Raw genomic sequence first — 21945 nt, 5'->3', positions numbered from 1 at the left:
CTGCAGAATTGTGGCTTCTTAGTTGGGAATACTTGTATAACAGGGTTCTTTAAAGTTTTAAACAATATAAATAAAATGTTATTTTTGTATTCATTACTAGTGATCCTGAAATAGATTCTGGTACATAGTATATAAAATAAGTTAGGTCAATGTTTTAGAAAAGGCATCCCAAATCACAACTTACCACATTTATATTAGAAGAGAAAAAAAAAAAAGTCTATGATTTAATGATGAGAATGAAAAGTGATTTGAATGACTTACCTGCTAGCTGTTTTCACAGAACAATTTTTCTTGTGTCCTCTTTCAGCTCGGTTATCTCTCAGAAGTTGATGCTACACAAAATGTTAAGACAAAGTTGTAGAAACAAAAACATTTTCATTATATTATTTTGCAAAGTTTAAATATCCTTTTTATTCAAAGGGGCAATAATTTGTTCACTTGCATCACTTTATTTGTACTGGTTTCTTCTACCTTTGCTAGAGATGTCAGATCTACTACAGCAAAAAAACTGAGAGATGGCAATCTAGTTATTTCCTTGAGAGTTTAAACTACTCTCATATTTGGTTACCATAAAGCCTGGACCTGGAAATCTAAGACTAGGTTCTGTTCCTGTTTCTCTGCAGTAGCCTTAGTTAAAGTAATGTAATCTTTCTTGTTAATGGCTCTACAATTGCATTCAGTTGAGAAGTTTTGGGGGCTATTTCCCCTAAGCTGATGTGAAAGAGTTAATATTTTCTTGATACCTACTGGCATACCATGGTAATAAAACATACTCAAACCATTCTTCTAAGAAATTATTGGCTTGGAAATATGTAAGTAGAAAAAATATATTTGATTGCCATCTCAAAATGTCTTACCATTCACTTTCCTTCACACTTACTTTACCCTAACTGGGGGTGTGTGGGGGGGTGGAAGATAATACTCTCTATAGTGTGTTCACTCAAACTATAGCTATCTTATGCAGATACATGATTATAGAGAAGACTGGGCTAAAAAAATTATACCACATATTAGAAATTAACACTAAGTCTTAAAAGTAATAATGTGAGATAGAGCTGGATTCTAATTCCAGCTGCCCCAGTAGCTACTAGTCACTAGTTTTAATAATAACTTTACCACTTACAAGCTGTGTAACCTTAGGCCAAGTGCTTAACCTTTCTAAGCTCTAGTTTCCACCTGTAAAATAGATATAACAATAATACCTACCCGTAAGGCTGTTGTGATTATTAAATAAGATAAGCCATGTACAATGCTTAGTGCTATGAGACCAGAACACAAGAAATGCTGAGAATATGGCTTAAATGCAACAATTATGATGATTATGACTATAATTAATAAGCCTGGTTGTTAGTGGATATTGATTGAACAGTATATTTTATTGAAGAACATTGCTTTGAATGGTTCAGTAAAATCATTTAGAATTGTCAGTTCACTTGGCTATTTTTAAGATAAAATAGACCTTAACTGGTTCACCTAGAATATGGTTAGGCCTTTCTTTCAGGAATGTCTTGACTAAATAAGTATGCCTAAAATTTCTCTTAAAAATCTGCTTCATTCCACTCTTGCTGCCATCATCCTAGCTCAGACGACCATTTTTCTCACCTGTAACAGTCTCCCCAAATGGCCTCCTGCAAGCAGCCTTACTCTCTCATCATTCATTCTTCACACTGCAGCCAGTGTGAACTATCCAAAATTAATCTGACTTTATTACTCTCTTGAGATAAAACTCAAAATCTTGTGTAAGGTTTCCATTGTCCCTCATAATTTGGTTATATGGTTATATCTCTAAGCCTATAATTTACTATATTTCTGCCTACACCTGACCTAACCCCTCTCTCTTTTTATATGTACTGAGGATTGAACCCAAGGGTACTTAACCACTGAGCCACATCCCCAGTCCCCACATCCCCTTTTTAAACTTTTATTTAGAAACAGGATCTCACTAAATTACTTAGGGTCTCAATAAGTTGCTGAGGCTGGCTTTGAACTTGAGATCTTCCTGCCTCAACCTCCCTCCCAAGCTGCTGGGATTATCGCTGGGATATTTACCATCCTCTTGCTCATCTTTCTCATCTCTGGTTTAATTTGCCTGCATCTCCATGGCTTGGCACTGTGTCCAGAACATCTTTATTGCTTAATAAATATTTGTTGAATGAATAAATGAATGAATGAATGAATGAAGTAATGAAACAGGGAATGAGATTGAGTATTTGATACATAGCTGAAGCTATACCTCATTATTACTACATACAGAAAACAGCAACCATTTATCTTAAGTCCATTAATCTGAAAGTGTTTCAATTTAGAAACACTTCGTACCATGAACACTTAAATTGTTTCTGAAAATATAAATAATTAATTACTTTGGCATTTCTAAGTCTAGTGCCTTTAAATAAAAGTATATATATATATAAATATATATATAAATATATACAAACCAACATTTGTGACACAGATAGTTAGAAGTTGATGAAATCTCTACCTCTGTCTTAAATTAATGGTAATTAATCTTTCTGATTTTTGATAAAAGATATTTGAACACTTTTCCAGAGGTTTGCGCTGAAACAATTCAAAGAACTGAAAATTCCATATACAATGTTAGAATAAAAATTCTACAGTTAAGTTTTGAAAAATGTAACCCCAATAAACGTTCCAATATACCTTAGAGAGACCAACACCTGGATGAACTTAGATGAAATGTTCTCTGAACTTTGACATTAGATCCTTCTATTAGAATCCTATAAGAATGTGTTTTCTGCTTTGAATTTTTGATTTGTCTCTTAAAAAGAGACAAATATTGGAATTACTTCATGTGAATGGGTCTACATAAAAATGTCATCACAAAATTATCTCACCTTATGAATAAAATTGTAAATCTGGGTGCATCTTTGCAACTTTAAAATGAATTTCTGATAAAAATACACTCAGATGTCTGAGTAATGAATTCATCATATTAATACATGAATCCTTGCTCTGATAAGCAAGAACAGCTCATCAGATTTTGACAAATTCTTCCTTTTTCTTATAGGTAAGTTTTATGTTTCCTTGGATTCCTATCAGTATCACAAATGAGGTCATTTTTAGGGTTTTGACTCAATAATGTCATCTTTGATTAAAAATAGAACTTCTGAATATGGTGCGAAGTGCTTCTTACCTTCCAACTTTCAGATTGCTGGACTTAGGCCAAACGGAGATACAATTCCCTTATTAGTGACCTGCAGATGTATATTAAAAAATGACTCATGTAAGAATTACATTAAAATCCATAAATGCAAACCTAGGCACACAATTTTAAAAATTACTGAATTAAATCAGGAAAAGTATTCTTTGTGGATAATGGTTTTTATTGTTGCAGAATAAGAATTTAAAAACTTTGTGGCTATTCATGATATTTGTACAAAATTATTAAGTCTCAAATCCCTGATGGAGAGGAAGAAGCAAACGGTAGAATTCTTATTCCACAGCATTCCTGTCTTTGCTGCCAGACATGGACAAGGCATTCAAGCCCAGGAGCATCTCTCCTGTAATTCCTCAAATATCTGCAAAATAATTTCAAGTCTCTTCACAATTGGCCTTTCATTGTCCTCAACATCACAAGAAGTGATATCTGAACTATGATCTATGACTCATGAAGATACTTGCAAACTCAGTCAAAATGTCAAACCATTCACATGTTCAAGGAGGCAAAGCCTGAGAATTTAAAGACACACAGACAGTACACATGTGTGTATGCACTTGTGCCCTTTCCCTCTGTCCTTCCCCTCCTCCACCTACTCGTCACTTCTCTTTTGTGGTCTCTCTATGGTTTTCACAATCCTCAACAAGCTATAATCGCTACTTTGCTGCCCAGACTAAAACTGCCTTAGGGGAAAAGCTATGCTGTTTTCCATCAACATCCCTTTTGGTAAAATTATCAAAGCTAGAAGGTCTTGGAATAATACTGTTTTGTAAAATTCGAGAGTACCTAATAGATAGTGGGTGACAGTGAGTTATTTATTAAATGAAGGTATGATCACTGTAGAATGTAAATGGAAATGAGATTAAACACTAAAGCAAGCAGTGGAAAGCAGTGAGGGGCAACTTTGAAAAGAAATGGAGTTAATACAATCATTACTCTCTTGATAAGTATATGAAAAGAAAAGGTGATAATGAACGATAAAGATAATATTCATTCAACAATATATTGAAGAATTTCATAATTCTTCATGGTTTTTCACTTCATCCCCTGGACCTAAGTTTAGTAATATTTTACTGTGCTATATATTTAGGCCTAATTGAACTAAGAAATTATTACCCCTCAAAATGTAAAATAGGGTGTATTTCTCTACATATACACATATACATGCAGCTGATATTCACCAATCATAGATTCCATATTTGTGAATTTGTGTACTTATTAAAATTTATTTGTAACACCAAAATCAATACATTTGGTACTTTCTGCAGTCATTTGCAGTTGCACGTAAAGTGAGAAAAATGTGAGCTGCTGGAAATTGGTTTCTAGCTAAGGTCCACCAAAGTGACACTATGTCTTCTTGTTTCAACTCTCATACTACAAACGAAGTTTTATTGTGGTGTGTTTCTTGAATTTTTGTGTTTTTGCTGATGATGTCCCCATTTAAAATGGTTGTCAAGCATGGTGTTGAAGTTCTGTTTAATGTTTCTAGGCTACAATGGGCTGTACAGGGAAAAGCTTTATGCTTTAGTCTTGCATCAGGCATGTGTCATAGGGTAGCTGGCCATGAGTTCAATTTCAATGAATCTGTAATCTATATATTAAATCAGGTATTCCGAAGTAGAAATACACATAAAACAAGGGTACGTATTGCCTGGTTGATGAAGATCTTGTGACCAGATGCTTGAAGGAACCTAAGATCTTTGTTCCAGGATTCAATAATGTTGTGTTTTGAGTCTACAGTACATTAGCTACCACAAATAAAAGGAATTATATATATGTAGTCAAGATAAAAATGTGAGATGCATGCTAACATTTAAACAAGTCTGATTTAAACACTGGTTTAAATGATTATAAAATATAAAATGTTAAGAAAGAATCAATATTTTTCCTTATAAATCATTAGCTATTAGCTGTTATTTTTGTTTTGGTACTAGGGATTGAATCCAATGTCTCATGTGTGCTAGGCAGTTAGTCTTACCAATGAGCTACACTCCTAGCCCTAGCTTACTACTGTTTACAGGCATAGTAGTAAATATTCTATATTAATGTGAGAAGTATCTCTAAAGGGGAAAATGACTCTCATGGAAAAAAGCAAAATAACATAAAATTGTTACAACTGACTTTGAATTTATAAGATATTGTTCTTTAAATTGGCTCATTTGTGTTAAGAAATAGAGCTTAGATTATAATTAACTATGTGGTACCTTTTACTAATCAACGGCACTAAAACTGTTGTATTCAACTGTGAACCTGTTACCCCATGTAAGACATCAAACATCACCAACAAAGTAATGTTATTAATACTACCAAGCACAATCCTTTACCAACCTCCCATCCTACCCCTTGGAAGAAACAGTCTCATGGATTTGGTTTTTATTATTCCCAGGTATTTAAAAAATGTGTTTTCTTACGGATTGCCCAATTAAAAAACAGTTTTCATAATATATGATAGATAAAAATCTTGCAAGGACTTAAACCCACAAATGTAAATGCTTTAAAACTCATCACAAATTTAAGTCTAAATTAGCTTAGCATGCTTTAGAGAGAGAACTAATACATTCAAGAGACAAAAAACATACATATTTTCTATACAAAGACAATTGAAATGAATGTCAAGTTTTTGCTAAGTCAACTAATCATTGCACTGTCACATACACCAATAAGAGATAAAAAGAAATTCATCTACAGATATAATGTAAACTTGTAAGAAATTATTGCCTCCTTCTAAACTTCAATAAAAAATATTCTCTTTCTGGCTGATCTTAAGTTCAATACAAATTAAATTTTTAAGCATGTATACTGCTTGTATACCTTGATTATGTGAAAACCATTTAAAAAGTAGTGAAGCCCTATAAGTTAGTGAATGCCAGGGCCTTTCCATGGAGGTCATCTGTGTGACTCAGGAAGGTGGCAGTAAGGGAAAACTGATGCTTACTGAGGAGCGCCCATTTGATCACTATGTTAAGCCCTGGCACAATTAACTCCTTTTAAAATAAGCTAGGGATTTATATCCTTTCTCATAAAGCTGATCTACTACCCTGAAGGGAGATAGATAAATATTTGAAAGAGACTAACTTCCTTTTGGATTAGAATGTTCCTTACCTGGCCATGCTCTGTCCTAGCCCCAGGGCTAAACCAATGGCTGCAGAGGAAAAGAGAAGAGGAGTTAGCTGGGCCTAACTGAAAGCTCAGGTTCTCACATGATCAACCTGAGGTGCTTTAAGAAATTTATTCACCACCCGCAATGGAGTCTTAAATATGCTTTATTTTAATGGATATTTCATGTAATTCTAGACTTACACCAATTTTGACAGAAATGTAAGAGTGCTCATAACCCAGTAATTTTCAATTTAATAAGCAAACTGAGTTAGAATTACATTTCCATTTAATTACGTTAACATAAACTGCTGTAACTGTATTCATTTTATGAATCAATTCTGGTTATAAAATCTATAAATGCTATCATTTACCACAACTTAATTATAGCATCATTACAACAAATCATGACCTTTTGATTGTAAGAATTATATAAAAAAGTTAAAAACACAAGAATATTATATTCTGTAGTTCTGCCCCAAGGGACAACACAAAAAGTCCTTGATGGCAATTATGGGCCATCAGCTGAAAGTGCCTCAGACTCATTCCTTTCACAGTTGTAACAATTAGAATTCCGACTGAGAACAAGTTTAACAACTTAAAAATACAGAAGTTACTGCACAGGTGAAGTCTTCCTTTTCCCACAGCCCAGGCTTACCCATTTGCTTCAGATGGCTCTGGGACTCTTAATATCAGGAAATACACTTTCAATAGAACTGGGCACATTAGCTAATAATAACTCTTATTGAGACCCTCTAAATCACTTAAAAACCTATAATCATAGGCAATGATACTAGTATTACTATTGATGCTATTTATTATTTCAAGAACTGAAATACTGAATATCTTTTATTGTTAAGCACTGTTTAAAAACATGCCACGTATTATTTCCCATCCTCATAAAAACCTTACAAGGTCGTTCTCATGTTCCAGATGCAGAATCAAGGGTCTGGATGTTGTGTTGTTACTTGCTCAAATTGTGCTTTCATCATACCACGTTGCAGAAAGGTAAGGGTTCACAGTGAAAGGGCATCTTTCCTGGTACTATATATTCTCTATCCCCTGTGGTACACAAACTGAGAACAAACAGTCTCTATAGTAATAAGATTTGTCTATGCTTTTAATGTAATATTCTCAAGCTCATTCCTTGGCAGGGCAAATTCTACCATTGATATGGGAAATGACACTTATTGGTATTAGTAAGTAAAGTCTGGGTTAATTACCAATGGGAAACAAAGTATTCAATGTAATTCTACTGACACATTCAGTAAGATAGTTCCCTTCAGCTATGGCGCATGCATAACTTTTGCTTTAAAGAAAAACTTAAAAAAAAAACTAAACTAAAAGGATTAAAATAGTAGTCACTTGTCATGTCTATCCTGACTCCAAAGCTCTGTCCATAAAAAACTGTCAACTCTTTGTCTTTTTCTTTTCTGAAATATAATGCTATATTTTGAAAGAATATAGCTATACTGATGGTTCATGATTGATTGATTTTTAGATATCAAGGATTGATTTTCCTTTGTGATAAATTTACCTCTTTTTATACTCCCAACCTTCTATTTCCAAGTATAATACTACTTTGATTAATCAATTATGAATAAGACATTATTATGATGATGTAAATCCTTCTGCCACTTTTCCCTTGTGTTTCTCTTGAAGTTGATATTTGCCTCATTTTTCTTCCTTTGGTATATTTTTCCCTATCTACCCCCATAGCCTTCTTTTATTAGAAGTGTCACATCCTTATCAATGTTAGTTTTCAAATATGAAAAAAAAATCTTTGGTATCTTCAGGATCCAGAAATCTCCTTCCCAGTACACTCTGTCTACTTGTATTCTCATCTTGTTCTCTCTCTCCAGATCTGTCCTGGAACTTTCATTGCCTTCATGTCATTTCTGTCCTTTGCTGGACCTAGTGTTCTCTACCCCATCATTCAATGTGTTTCCACTGTCTACTACAGCAGTCACATTCTCTCATTAAATATATGATATACAAATATTTCTCTAGAGTCTGTAGCTTCTTTTAAAAGACCTCCCTCCCCCAAGCCCAAAGAATAGTTCTACAGACTATGCCTTTTTCCATTGAATTGCTTTTGCATCAGCCATTTCATTCATTCATCAGTCTATTTCTGGGTTCTCTATTCTGTTCTATTGATTTATGTGTCTGTCCCCCTACTAATATCACATGGTCTTAAATACTGTAGCTATAGAACTGACATCTTTACTATGTTGAACTTTCCAATCCATGAGCAAGGAATGTCTCTTCATATTTTGAAGATCTTTGATTTCTTTCACCCTTTATTCCCCATTTTATCTTTCCTCTCTTTGACTGAATTTATGAAATTTTAAAGTAGTAAAGTTGAAAGAATGTTAGAACAAAAACTCAAATACCAACTATCTACATCCTACTATTAACATTTTGCTATACTTGGTTTATAAGATATATATCAACTTATGTGAATGATGTCATTTGATGAGCAGGTACTTTTCCTGGTTATTTTGGTCTCTACTTATACTGAAGACTTTTCTCAAATACTTTCAGATCAAGAGTTATCCATTCAATATTTAAAAGGTAATACAAAACTAAAAAGAAGAACAAATGATTATCTATAGGATAATCACCCAAGTTTCTTTTTTTGGGAAAACCTCCAAAGGTTATCATTTTGTGATCTTTTCTTTCTTGGATTGGCAAATTTCTCAAGAGAGAAATATTTACTTTCTTGATTGAGACCTACTATTTTAGCTTAATGCCTCACCTATTTTTGTTTTCTGCTTATCTAGGGCATGTGAGGGACAAATCAGCATCTCCTTCAGCAGAGAGAAATGTTTACGTTCCTACTGTCTGCTGAGTTAGCTAAACCCTCCAACTGCTTTCTTGTTCTAGAACATTCCTATCATCTGCTGAGTTAGCTAAACCTTCCAATTGCTTTCCTGTTCTAGAAATTGGGCAAAACCTCTTGTCAGCAGAATTACGCTGTCCTTCTATGTCACTGTGTACTTATACCTTTCTCTTTCTATCTAGTGGGACATGAGTAGGAAGACGGACAATATATGTTCAGAAAGGCAAAAAAAAAAAAAAAACTAATAGCAGTGATATCACTGAAACCATGAAGGGAAAAAATTAAAAAAAAGAGTAGTCATTGGTGTTAAATATAGAGAAATCAAGTCTGACGGGCACTGATAAAATTGGAGAGATCAATGGTGAATTCTTCAAGAGAAGTTCCAGGAGGTGGATGGGAAGAAACCAGGATTATTGATTACATAGTTTAGTGTGGATGAAAGGAGAAGTGGGGAAGTAGTAGCAGACTATAATCAATTCTTTCTAGAAATTAAGCTTTCAAGACAAGTGAGAGGGGAGACAGACAGACAGACAGTAAGATTTAAAGAAATTAAAGGAGAGATTTAAAAATGTAGTGAATGATGAAAGAAGTTTTTGGAAAGATTAAAAAACTTCTTTCAATTAATAAAAAGCACAGATATCAGAAGCAGCTTTGGGAAAATCATGTCTTCTAAGACTGAAAAAAAGGGGGAGTTAAGGAATATATATTTGGATAAATTCATCCAAATGTGGAATGGCAGACTTTATACATCTAAAGAACAAGAGTAGTGAACATAAGAGCAGAAAAAAGCTGGAAGAATATTAGGTTATGATAAGAAAATGATATAATCAATTTAAAATTTCATAGCTAGAGCAGTTCTTGGTCATGGTGATATTCAAGAGCAGCCAGGTGAGTAACTGAAGTGGCATGCAGATGAACATTGGAGTCGAAGAGGAAAATAAACTGCTGAGTGCTACCATATAATGATCCATCCAAGCTTCACCATAGGGTCACAGGAGTAAGTTCCCAACATTTACTGAGCCCTGACTGAAGGCCACACTGTTCTCATTTAATCTGCAAACTATCCCCAGGACAGACACCATCCCCATTTGCAAATAAAGCATCAGGTTCAGAGAGATTAAGAGATTTGCCAAAGATTTCATAACTGAGTGGTAGAGCTGGTTCAAATTTTCATTTGTAACTCCATGTACCTTCCAACCATTGTACATGCTGTTAACAACTAGCATATTTACAAACTGATGTAGAAAGCAAGACTAAATCAGAATGAGGGCAGATGAAGAGGGGTAAGTGGTAGTACGAATCTCAAACAAAAAAGAAATCTTGCTCAGGAGTGAAAAAGGAATGATCTAGAAGGGGAAATAATGTGGTAGAAAAGGAGAGAAAGCTGGAGGTTACCTCTTATGGGCCATCTGTCTAATTTATCCTGGCAGATTAAGATGCTTCCTCTTTTACACTCTCAACTTCTTTGTACATTATCTCCTTTAAAGCAGTCATATACTGTTGGTGTTTATTTGTCCTGATAATAAATCAGAGGCCCTTGAGAAAGGGATAATGAAAAGATTAACAGGCATAGTTGTAGTAGATGTAGAAACTGTGGTAGAAGTGGTACAAGTAGTAAATGAAGCAGCAGTAAAAACATTACCACCACCAGTGAATGTTTACCACATGCTGGGTATCATGAACATAGTAAGTAAAGTCCTATTGCTAGTCAAAGTCACAAGGCTAGCAAGGACTGGAATCCAGGTTGTCTGACTCCATATCTCTTGATCTTAACCACATTTTTCTATCACCACCTCCAATTTACATCACGTTTTCTTGGGGGTAAAGTTTTTTTTTTGTTGTTGTTCTTTTTTTAGTGTTCCCAGAACCAAGCATAATACTGGGAAAATAAGTGACTTACTAGCTTTTTAGTGAAAAACAAGTACATAGGAAATACATAGATAGTAATGTCATTAAAAGTGAAAATCAAGTTTATATAAGGATAGAGAATGAAGAAAATGCTCTTTTCTAGAGTTGTAGGGATTTTATTTACATTTGTTTATGCTGGAATCAAGATTGTAGAAGAGGTTTACAGGGAGACTAAAAGTAAAAGAAATATCTGGGAGGAGAGAACACAGAGTAGTTTGAAAGTGATCAATTGCAAAGAATGGTTAGGTTGCGATAACTTAAGGACTGAATGAGATTTCAGTTCTTCCTCTAGCATACAGACACTGTTTAGGTATATTTAGGAACTAAATCTGACATATATTATTTCTTTAATCCTCACGAGGGCATGCTAGTATCAGGAACCACTATCACCTACTGAACTGCTATTATAGTGGTCTTTCAGGTAGAGCTAGTTGTAGTCTGTAATTGTGAAGTTACAAGATTTTTTAAAATTAAAATCTCTAATTGCTTCTCACTCTTTAATCCTCCTACCCACTTCTCCCCTCAGTTGAACTGTAGGTTACAGAAGTGTAATAGATTTCATTGTAAGTCAGTTAGTATTATACTCAGGGAAAGGACAAAATCAAGCACAAGATGCTTAATTGAAGGCTCCTAAAATGTACTTTGAAAAATTAATTATATTTATTTTTTATTAGTTCATTATAGATATACAAATATTGGGGTTCATTTTGACATAATTATACAAGCATGGCATAAAATTTGCTCTAATTCAGTCACCAGTAGTTTCCCTTTCCTTCCCCTTTCCTCCCTATTCCCTTTCCTTTAATCTACTGATCTTCTATTTATTTATAGTTTTTTTAATTAGTGCATTATGGGTATATATAAAAGTGAGATTCACTGTAGTATATTCATATATAGGAAAGTTTGATCAGATTCATTCCACTGTTATTCCCCCTCCCTTCCCCTCAATCCCCTTCCTCTACTCCACTGATCTTTTTTCTAGTAAACTTTACTTTTCAGAAGACAATTGCTATGGTGGCTTATAATCCAGATTTTTATTGTCAGAGATAAGTTGCTATTTTTGGACTCAGAAGCACAATTTTATTTGAATTTAATAGTGGGTCTTATGTACATAAAATAGTCTAAATCTGTGCTATTCGAAATGGTAGCCAATAGCCATATCTGGCTATTTAAACTTGAAGTAATATTAAAAATTAAGTTATTCCATTGGAACAGTCACATTTCCAGTGGTATAGGCACATATGGTTTAGGAGTTACCATGATGTTCATTGCAGATATACAACATCTTAATTATTGTAAAGAGACACCTGGATAGCATTGGTCTGAATAGGTCATCACTGAAAAACTGAATCAACTTTGGAAATGGTATACCTTCTTCTACACTCATCTTCACTGAGAACTATAATTATTTTACTAGAGAGGCTTAAGTATGAAGACATATATAACAGAAAGGAGGAAGGGAAATGGTTAAGTAGTAATATATGTCAGACTCCTAACTCAATATCCTACAATAGGGTTTCACAGACTGATATATGGAAATAAAAATTATGGCAAAAGGCATGTTTATAGCAGCCCAATTCATAATAGCCAAACTACAGAATCAGTCTATGTATCCATTAATGGACAAATGGATAAAGAAAGTATGGTATATGAACACAATGCAGTTGTATTTAGCCATAAAGAAAAATAAAATTGTCATTTGCAGGAAAATGGATGGAACTTGAGAACATTGTGTTAAGAGAAATAAGCTAAATCCTGAATGTCAAAGGTCATGTGTTTGCTCTCATATGTGGAAGCTAGAGAGAAAAAAGGAAAAGGTGGTAGGGATCTCATAAAAATCAAAGGGAGATCAGCAGACTAGAAGAAAGCGACAGGGAAGAGGGAGAGAGGAGGGATGGGAGAAGTGCTGGGGAGTTATATTGGCCAAATAATAATGTTATATTATGTCCATGTACAAATATGTATCAACAAATCCCACATTATATACAATTGTGTCAACAAAAAATGTGGAAAAAATAAGAGAGACTTAGAAGCAAAAAAATAAAAATCAAGGTAAAAGAATAGAGTACTAAGAAGTCAGATGATTAAGAACTAGGTCTTAATAACAACCTTAAGGGGCAATACCAAGACTAAGGTGCATGTGTCACCATAGAAACTAACAGGGAGTCCACTCACAGCAAGTGAAACAAACAAAAGCAAACCAAAATCTTAAGGAGTTTTGCACTGTTCTTAGGAGAAGGAAACTCTAACATGACTAACCAGGTTTGGCATTATCTGGTCCCTCTCTACCTCTCCCTAGTCTCCTCATGTACTGCACTCTCTTTTTTCCCATTCTGTGCTCAGTTCAAGCATTCTCTTGAAGTATGCACACATTTTTTCCCTGCTTGAAATACTCTTCTCACCACCAATTCAATTAGTGTCTAGAGATTTCAACTCTATGGCCAGTCCACATGTGTGTTTTAGAAGTTTTCCTTTAGAATACTTGGCCCAGAAAATAACAATGCACTTATGCGTCATTATATAATTATACATTTATGTGTAAGCTTGCTGATTAATGTCTATTAATCTATCAGACTGTGGGTTCCATGAGAATAACAATGTCTTGTTCACTGTTGTGAATTTGCATATACTATTATATACGTAGCATCCAGTATATAGTAGTAGGCCTTCATAAATAGTTTCTGAGTCAGTATAGTACACAACGGAATGACTTTTGATGTAGGACAGAGTTTTATTAACTCTAGCCACTGTGTTATTCTTTAAGAAAGTAGAGGAATGAGAGCACTGGGCTAGGTGATCACTTAAGATTCTTTATTTCTTATGTTCTAAGGACCACATGATGAGAATGGTAAAGATATTCCTCATTAACTTTTCCATGAAACACAAAGTCAACTCTAAAGTTAGGCTAAATAGGCTCTTCAAAACCTTTATTTCTTTTATTAAATTACCAATTTAAATTCAGGAAGTTTAGGTTGGTGTGACTGCTAATTATAAAGACCCACATTTAGATACTGGTACTTACTAGTTAGATGACCTTAGAAAAACTGTTTATTTTTCTGAGTCTCAGTTACTTTCTCATATAAAAAAATAAAGTTAAGCCCTCTCAGATTTTGGAGTCTTGTACAAAACTAACAAACCATCACATAGTATTTAAAATAAATACTGATTTTTTTCCCAATAGCACAAGGTGGAATACAGTTACATGTCCACTTCCATTCTGTGAGTTTTCGCATGCAACAGCTACCTTCTGATGCCTAACCAGTGCTAATGGATGCCCTTAAAGGATTCCCCCACATGGCCAGCAAGTTGCCAAACACTATAGATGCCTAATAATTTGCTTTTTTATTGATTTTTGATTGAACAGAGTTAGAGTGTGTGACTTTAGATAAGCCAATCTATGTATGAAATGGGAATGAAATACCTGCTATGATAACTTTATAGAATGTAGCAAAATAACTTAAAAACAGCACTGCATATAAAAATGCTCTGAAAAATGAAATATACTGTATGATATAAAGTAGCACCATCAACATCATTTGATATGTCTTATACCTAATTCAATAATTTTCTATATTTTACATAGATAGGTACTCTGTAAAAATATGTAAGAAAGGATAGTTAGGCTTACTCTATTGCTAAAAATTAAGACACTCATAAGTTAAACTTATATACCCAAGGGAATCACAGTAAATCAGAGGTACAATTGATTTAGAATACCTTATTTATCTCAACCTAGAGTTAAAGTCACTTTCCTATAAAGCAATAGATGCTAAATTTCAAAGTGTAAATGTACTCCCAAAGAACATAACCTTTAATCCAGGCAAATCTTGCTTTAAGCAAACTCGATATTTACACAAAAGATAAAATAAAAGGTGAATATTTGCTTTAAAAAGGAATTCATCATAGGATTATAATGAGTTACCCATGTGCATATAAAATAGGTTTGATCTATATACAATTAGGTAAGTATCTTTTACTTAGAAATGAAATAAAAGAAAATATACATATCACTTTAAAATCAATTAATAAATCATTTATCTCTATTTGAAAACAAATATCTTATGAGTGACTGGGAAAAGTCAGAGAAGAAAAAATTCTGGGACCATTTAAAGAATACATAAAGGGAGTTGCAGCATGCTTACATATGATTTTTTTAAAGTTAGTCATAACTTTGTTTCACTTCTTAATATTTGTGAATTTCAAAACTTAATGTTATTTTTACTCAGAAATTAGGTCTAATTTCTCTGTTTTAGCTTGAATGAGGCTCTAGTCATTTTTCCTATAGATCCTTGGTTATATTAATGAATATTTGATTATTGGTGCTAAATATTTTTTGTTAAAAGGAATCTATCATATTTTAGCAATTGGACTTTAAATATAATATGTTTTGTAAAAAATAATTACTAGATAGCATTTAAAACAATTATTACAATGTTATTACTTTATTAAAATGATCACATTTTTATAATTATGATATTGTGAGACTTCTAAATACCTGTCCAGAACACATTAATCTACCTTTAAAAACAGGTTTCCATTTCCAACATGTATACAGCAAAGTTGTCTATTCGCCACATTACTAAAAGTAATTGTTTATAATAATACTTGGGTTAATTTTGACATGATCATACATGTATAGAATATAATTTCAGTATCCAGGGCTGTTTCTATTCCTTCCCTCTTCCCTTTCCCACCCCTATTCCTCTTCCTATACTCTATGGTTATCTGTTTGTTTATGAATGTATTTTAGTGCTTTATAGGTATGCATAAAGGTGGAATTCATTGTGGTATATTAATTAATATATGTACATTAATCAATTCTGCATTTCCTCCCTTTTCCTGTCCTTCCTCCCTTCCATTCAACCCACTCTTTCTACACCACGTTTTCCCTTCTATTTTCATGGGGTCCTACTCCCCCTCACCCCACTTATTTTGCTGTATCTTCCATCTTTGAGACAAAACATTTGACTCTTGACTTGCTGAGTCTGGTTTACTTCACTTGGAATGATATTCTCCAGTTCCATCCATTTACCAGGAAATGTCATAATTTCATTCTTCTTTATGACTGAGTTAAATTCCATAGTATGTATATATACACACCCACACACATATATACACAATATCTTCTTTATCATTTCATCTGTTGATGGGCACTTCAGCTGGTTTCTTATCTTTGCTATTATGAATCACACTGTTTACATAGATGTGCCTGTATCACTATAGTATGCTGATTTTAGTTTTTTTGGACAAATAACTAGACATGCGATAGCTGGGTCATATGGTAGTTCTATTTCTACTCTTCTGAGGAATCTCCATACTGCTTTCCAAAGTGGTTGTACTATATTACACTCTCACCAACAATCCATGATTTTATCTTTTCCCCTGATATCCTCACTAATATTTATTATTTGTATTCTTGATGACTGACATTCTAATTGGAGTGAGATGAAACCTCAATATAACATTGTTTTGATTTACATTTCTCTTATTTCCAGGGATATTGAACATTTTTCAGATATTTGTTTGCCATTTATATTTTTATTTTGAGAAGTGTCTGCTCAGTTCTTTTGCTCAATATTGACTGGGTTATTTTTTAAACTTGGCTTTATATTTTGGGTATATATTTAGAGGAGTAGCTGCCAAAGATTTTCTGTTTCTGTGGGATCTCTCTTCATGTCCTTGTTTCCTTTGCTGTGCAGAAGCTTTTTAATTTGATGCCATCCTACTTATGAGTCTAGGTTTCATCTTGAGCTTTAGGTGCCAACATATTGGAGAGTTTAGACTTTTTTTTCTTTTTTTTCTTTTCTAGCAGTTGCAAGGTTTCTGGTCTAATTCCCAGGTCTTTGATCCACTTTGATTTGACTCGTGTGCAGGTAGGAGAAGATACCTACCTAGGTTCATTCTTCCACAGATGGATATCTAGTTTTCCCAGAATCAATTGTTAAAAAGGCTATGTTTTCTCCAAAATGTATCTTTGGCATCTTTTTCAAGTATCAGATGAATTTAAGTGAGTCTTTCTCTGTGTCTTCTATTCTATCCCACTGGTCTTCATGTCTATTTTGAGGCCAATATCATGCTATTTTTGTTATTCTGTAGCAAAATTTGAGACTGGATATTGTGATGCTTCTAGCATCACTCTTCTTGCTCAGGAATATTTTGGCTATTCTGGGTCTTTTTTTCTTCCAAATGAATTTTAAGACTATTTTTTTTCTAATTATGTGAAGAATGTCATTATTTTTTGTGATGAGAATTACATTGAATCTATCTAATGTTTTATAGATTCATCATTGCAGTACAATGATGTATGAATGTTGACCTTGTATCTTGCTACTCTGCTGGATTTGTTTATCAGCTCTCTTCTGGCAGAGGTTTTTGAGTCTTCTATATATAGTTTCATGTCATCAGCAAAGAGTGATAATTTGAATTTTTTTGTTTGTATCCCTTTAATTTCCTTATTTTACCTGATTCCTCTGACTAGAGTTTCAAGAATTATATTGAATAAGAGTGGTGAGAGTGGACATCCTTTTCTTGTTCCTGATTTCATTCTTCTCTATTCAGTATGATATTTGCTTTCACATATAGCCTTTACGTTCCTTTCTTCCCTAGTTTCTCTAGTTTTCTTTAGCATGAAGGGGTGCTGGATTTTTGTCAAAGGCCTTTTCTATATCTCTTGAGTTGATCAAATGATTCTTGTCCTTAATTCTATTTATGTGGTGAATTACATTTATTGACTTGAGTATGTTGAACCAACCTTGCATCCCTGAGATGAAATCCATGGTGATCATGGTGTACTACCTTCTTGATGTGTTTTTGAATGTAGGTCATTCATATTTTATTCAGGATTATTGTATCTATGTACAACAGGGAAACTGGTCTGTAGTTTTCTTTTCTTCATGTGTCTTTGGTTTTGTTATCATGGTAATACTGGCTTCATAGAATTTGGGAGTGTTCCCTCATTTTCTATTTCATGGAATAATTTGAGGAAGACTGTTAGTTTTTCTTTAAAGGTCTGGTAGAAATCAGCTGAGAATCCATCTGGTCCTAGGCTCTCCTTTGTTGGAAGGGTTTTAATTGCTAATTCAATTTCATGTTTAATACTGGTATAGTTAGGTTTTCTATATCATCCTGGTTAATTTGGGGTCATATTTGTCTAGAAATTTGTTGATGTTTTCTAGATTTTTCAATTTATTGCAGTTTTAATTTTCAAAATCTTTTCTAATGGCCCTCTGGATTTCAGAAGTGTCTGTAGTGATATCTTCTTTTTCATTTCCAATTCTGTTAATTTGGGTCTTCCCTTTCTTTTGGTTAGTTTGGCTAGGTATTTATCAAGCTTGTTTACCTTTTCAAGGAACCAACTTTTTGTTCCATTGATTCATTGTATTTTTTATTCTCAATTTCATTAATTTTGGCTCTGTTCTTAATTATTTACTGTCTTCTAATGCTTTTGGAACTAGTTTATTCTTTCTTTTATTTGGCATTTTTCTGTTTTTTAAATATAGGCAATCAGTGTTACAAACTTTCCTCTTAAAACTGCCTTCACACTGTCCCAGTTTGGTAAGTTAGGGGCTGGGGATATAGCTCAGTTGGTAGAGTGCTTGCCTCACAAGCATAAGGCCCTGGGTTCAATCCCCGGCACCACAAAAAAAAAAAAAAAAAAAAAAAATTGATAAATTGTACCTCTAGTCTCATTTATTCTAGAACTTTTTTGATTTCTTCTCTCATTTCTTCTATAATTCAGTCCTTGTTTAAAATAGTATTGCTCAATTCTTCCCGTATTAATATGTTTTCTATAATTCTGTTCCATTATGATCTGATAAGATGAATGAAGATTTATCATTTTTTTTTTTGTATTTATGAAGACTTACATTGTGACTTAGATTATGGTCTACTTTGGAAAGGTTCCATGAGCTGCCAAGAAGAAAGTATATATATTTTTCGCATTGTTCACTTTATTATACTTTTATATTCAGTCTGGGGATAATAGCTTTGATTATGAGATGAATGTCTTGCAAACAGCATATAGTTGGATATTGTTTTTTAACCCATTCTGCCAATTTATTCATTTTAACTAGGGAGTTGAGATTATTTACATTCAGTGTTATTATGGATAGATATCTGTTATTTCTTGCCATGTTGATTTATTTGCTATATTAAATATGGTGGTAATTTTCATGTAGTTCCTCTTCTGGAGCGCTTCATCCACTTATGTAGTTGGAGGTTTGTTTTTCAGTTCTTTGATGTATAGTATATCATCAGTAATTTTTGTAGTGCTGGCTTAGTGATCATGAATTCTATTAGTTTATCCTTATCATGAAAAGTTTATTTATACATCAATTTTGAAAGATAGTATTGCTGGATATAGCAATTGTTTTCTTTCAGAACATGGAATATCTCATTCCAGACCCTCCTTGATTTTAGGGTCTGAGTTGAGAAGTAAGAAAGAATAATAATATTATGGCATTTGCAAATAAATGGATAGAATTGGAGAATATCATTGTAAGTGAAATAAGCCGATCCCAAAAAAACCAAAGGCCAAATGTTTTCCCTTATAAGTGGAGAATGATATATAATGGGGGTGTGGGTATGGGGAGTGAGAGAAAAATGGGGGAAATTTAGATTATGTAGAAGGAAATGAGAGGGAGGGGTTATAAAAAATGGTGGAATGAGACATACATTATTACCCTATGTACATATATGATTACACGAATGGTATTACTCTACATCGTGTAAAATCACAGAAACGAAATGACGTACCCCATTTGTGTATAATGAATCAAAATGTAGTCTGTAAAAAATTAAAAAAATAAATAATTTTAAAAAAAAGTATTGGTTTACCTATAATGTAACTTGACATTTTTCTGAAAGTTTTTAATAGTGTTTCCTTGTCTTCTATTAGGTGGTTTGATTATTTGTCTTGGAGAGGTTCTTTTTGATCTTTTCTATCTGGGGTTGTATACTAATCCTGTTTGTGGATATCCATCTCAACTCTAAGGTCAGGAAAATATTCTGCTATTATTTCACTGTGTCTTCACGTTCTCTTCTAATCTAATGACCATCAAATATGGTCTCTTGATTTTCCAGAGTTCTTATATATTCTGATCATGGTCTTTTTTCCCCCTTTATCGCATACTGAATATGAAGTTCATGTGCCCTGTCTTTGAGGCTTGAAGTTTTGTTTTCCACATAATCGAATCTGTCTGTGATACTTTCAAGTGAACTTTTGATTCACTGTTGTCTTTTATTTCCAAGATTTCTGATTAATTTCTTTTCCATATCTCTATTTCTATATTGAAATGGTCTTTTACTTCATGTATTTTGATCTCTTAAGTTCATTCCTTAGATCTTTTAGCTCGCTGAACATTTTATTAATCATTTTTATATTCTTTCTCTGAAATTTCATCTACTTCCTTATCTGTGGGTTCCTTTGTAGGGGGCACTGCAAATTTCATGAGGAGACTTGTTTACTTCTTTCCTCATGTTTTCAGAAGTCTTGAACTTTTCATCTGTTAAGATGAACTCCTCTTCCTCTTGTAGGCATGCATCCTTTGGGGTTTAGTTATCTTTTTGTTCTTGGGACTTCTCTGTTTTTGCAGTATGAGTAGACAGATGTTCAGGAATAAAACCTGAGTTTCCCCCTAACTAATCCTATGTGGGACCTGGTTATTCATTTGAAATTTATGCTTCCCTTATTCTACGTGCTAAAGTATTATTGAAGCTTGAGTGGGGTAGTTTGTGCATGCAGTAAGGTTTGCTGAAACTTGGCTGAGTTGTGAAGAGCAGCAGGATCTCTACCCTGTGAACTTGTAGTGTTCAATTACTTTCTAATGTGAGAAAAAGGGTGAGCAAGGAACAGTAATAATGATAGCTTCTTGTGGAGAGTGGAGACAGAGAATAGGAGAGCAGTGACTGAGATTGGGGGTCTTTGATGACCTCATGGCTGTGGCATGCCTGGTGCATGGGAATGTTCCTGTGCAAGGGCACAGGATACTTACCTGCTGAGGTAATGGCCCTGCATAAGGATGCTCTGTGCAAGAGTCCTCTCAGCTAGGACCTTGATCTCAGGCACATAGCACCTGGGAATAGATGAATTCTTAGGCTAGACAACCTCAATGTTTCACCAGCTCAGCTTCTCCTGAGCCTGCCAGCTTTACAGTAACTTTTAACAATGAACTTTCTTGAGAGTTACTCCTAACATTGTACTTTGCAACTGTGGGTTGCAATTGCAGAAAAGCTACGTAGATGTCCTAGTTTCTGTAACTTCCCTGAATACAAAGAATAATGCTTACATAGTCTTTAACCTGAAAATGAGATATATCTAAAGATTGCTGGCATAACTATTCAGATCTGCATCTCCATAAGAGAGCAGCACTCCACCTGATCCCAGCTTTATCTCCAAAAATCTGTGTTTGTGAGTCTTTATTTTCTAATCCCCCTTTGGCCTTTGCCAGAACGGCGAGTTTGGTCACAGTGGTTGAGGCAATAGCTACCAACTTACAGCCTTAAAAATAAATGTCCAGTGGAGTGTCTACTATGACATCTATTATACTAATTGCCACTGAAGAGGGATGGTGGGGTCAAAATTTAACATCAGCACCAACAATATAATGGGAATTATAAAATTGTACTTTATAGAAACTACCCCAAACTTTTACTGACATTTTCCTTCTTCTCATATACCAAGCTGAAAACTTTTGGTGAGTTTTTTTTTTATATCAAATACTAAGTTGGGTATTATTCTACTAACTCTAAAACATCCATTTCCTTTACCCAGCTTAGGAAGCTGTGTGTTTTGATTGGCCATTTCTAGGCTGCCTCACACCACTCTGTTGTAACTGTGAGACTGGCCATCTAACCACATGAACTGAGAACTAAAAACTTTGAAATGTTTTTGAGACTATAGGTTATTTTGCTGATTTATTAA

At 33.8% G+C, this 21945-nt stretch overlaps 1 protein-coding gene across 2 annotated transcripts in view; it reads right to left on the bottom strand.

The window, feature by feature from the left end:
- Positions 1-21945, bottom strand: part of Gpatch2 (G-patch domain containing 2) — a 181784-nt gene that overhangs the window by 51927 nt on the left and 107912 nt on the right. For both annotated transcript variants that reach the window (XM_047520771.1, XM_047520770.1), the window contains exons 7-8: positions 6281-6320; positions 262-332 (exon numbers count right to left, since the gene is read on the bottom strand). In XM_047520771.1, coding sequence (XP_047376727.1) covers positions 262-332; positions 6281-6320 — 111 coding nt within the window. The remainder of the gene's footprint in view (positions 1-261; positions 333-6280; positions 6321-21945) is intronic.

This window comes from Sciurus carolinensis, chromosome 12 (genome assembly GCF_902686445.1).
Source record: "Sciurus carolinensis chromosome 12, mSciCar1.2, whole genome shotgun sequence".
Lineage (NCBI taxonomy): Eukaryota > Metazoa > Chordata > Mammalia > Rodentia > Sciuridae > Sciurus > Sciurus carolinensis.
The sequence above is the reverse complement of the archived record's forward strand: the minus strand, read 5'-3'. Positions and strand labels throughout refer to the sequence as shown.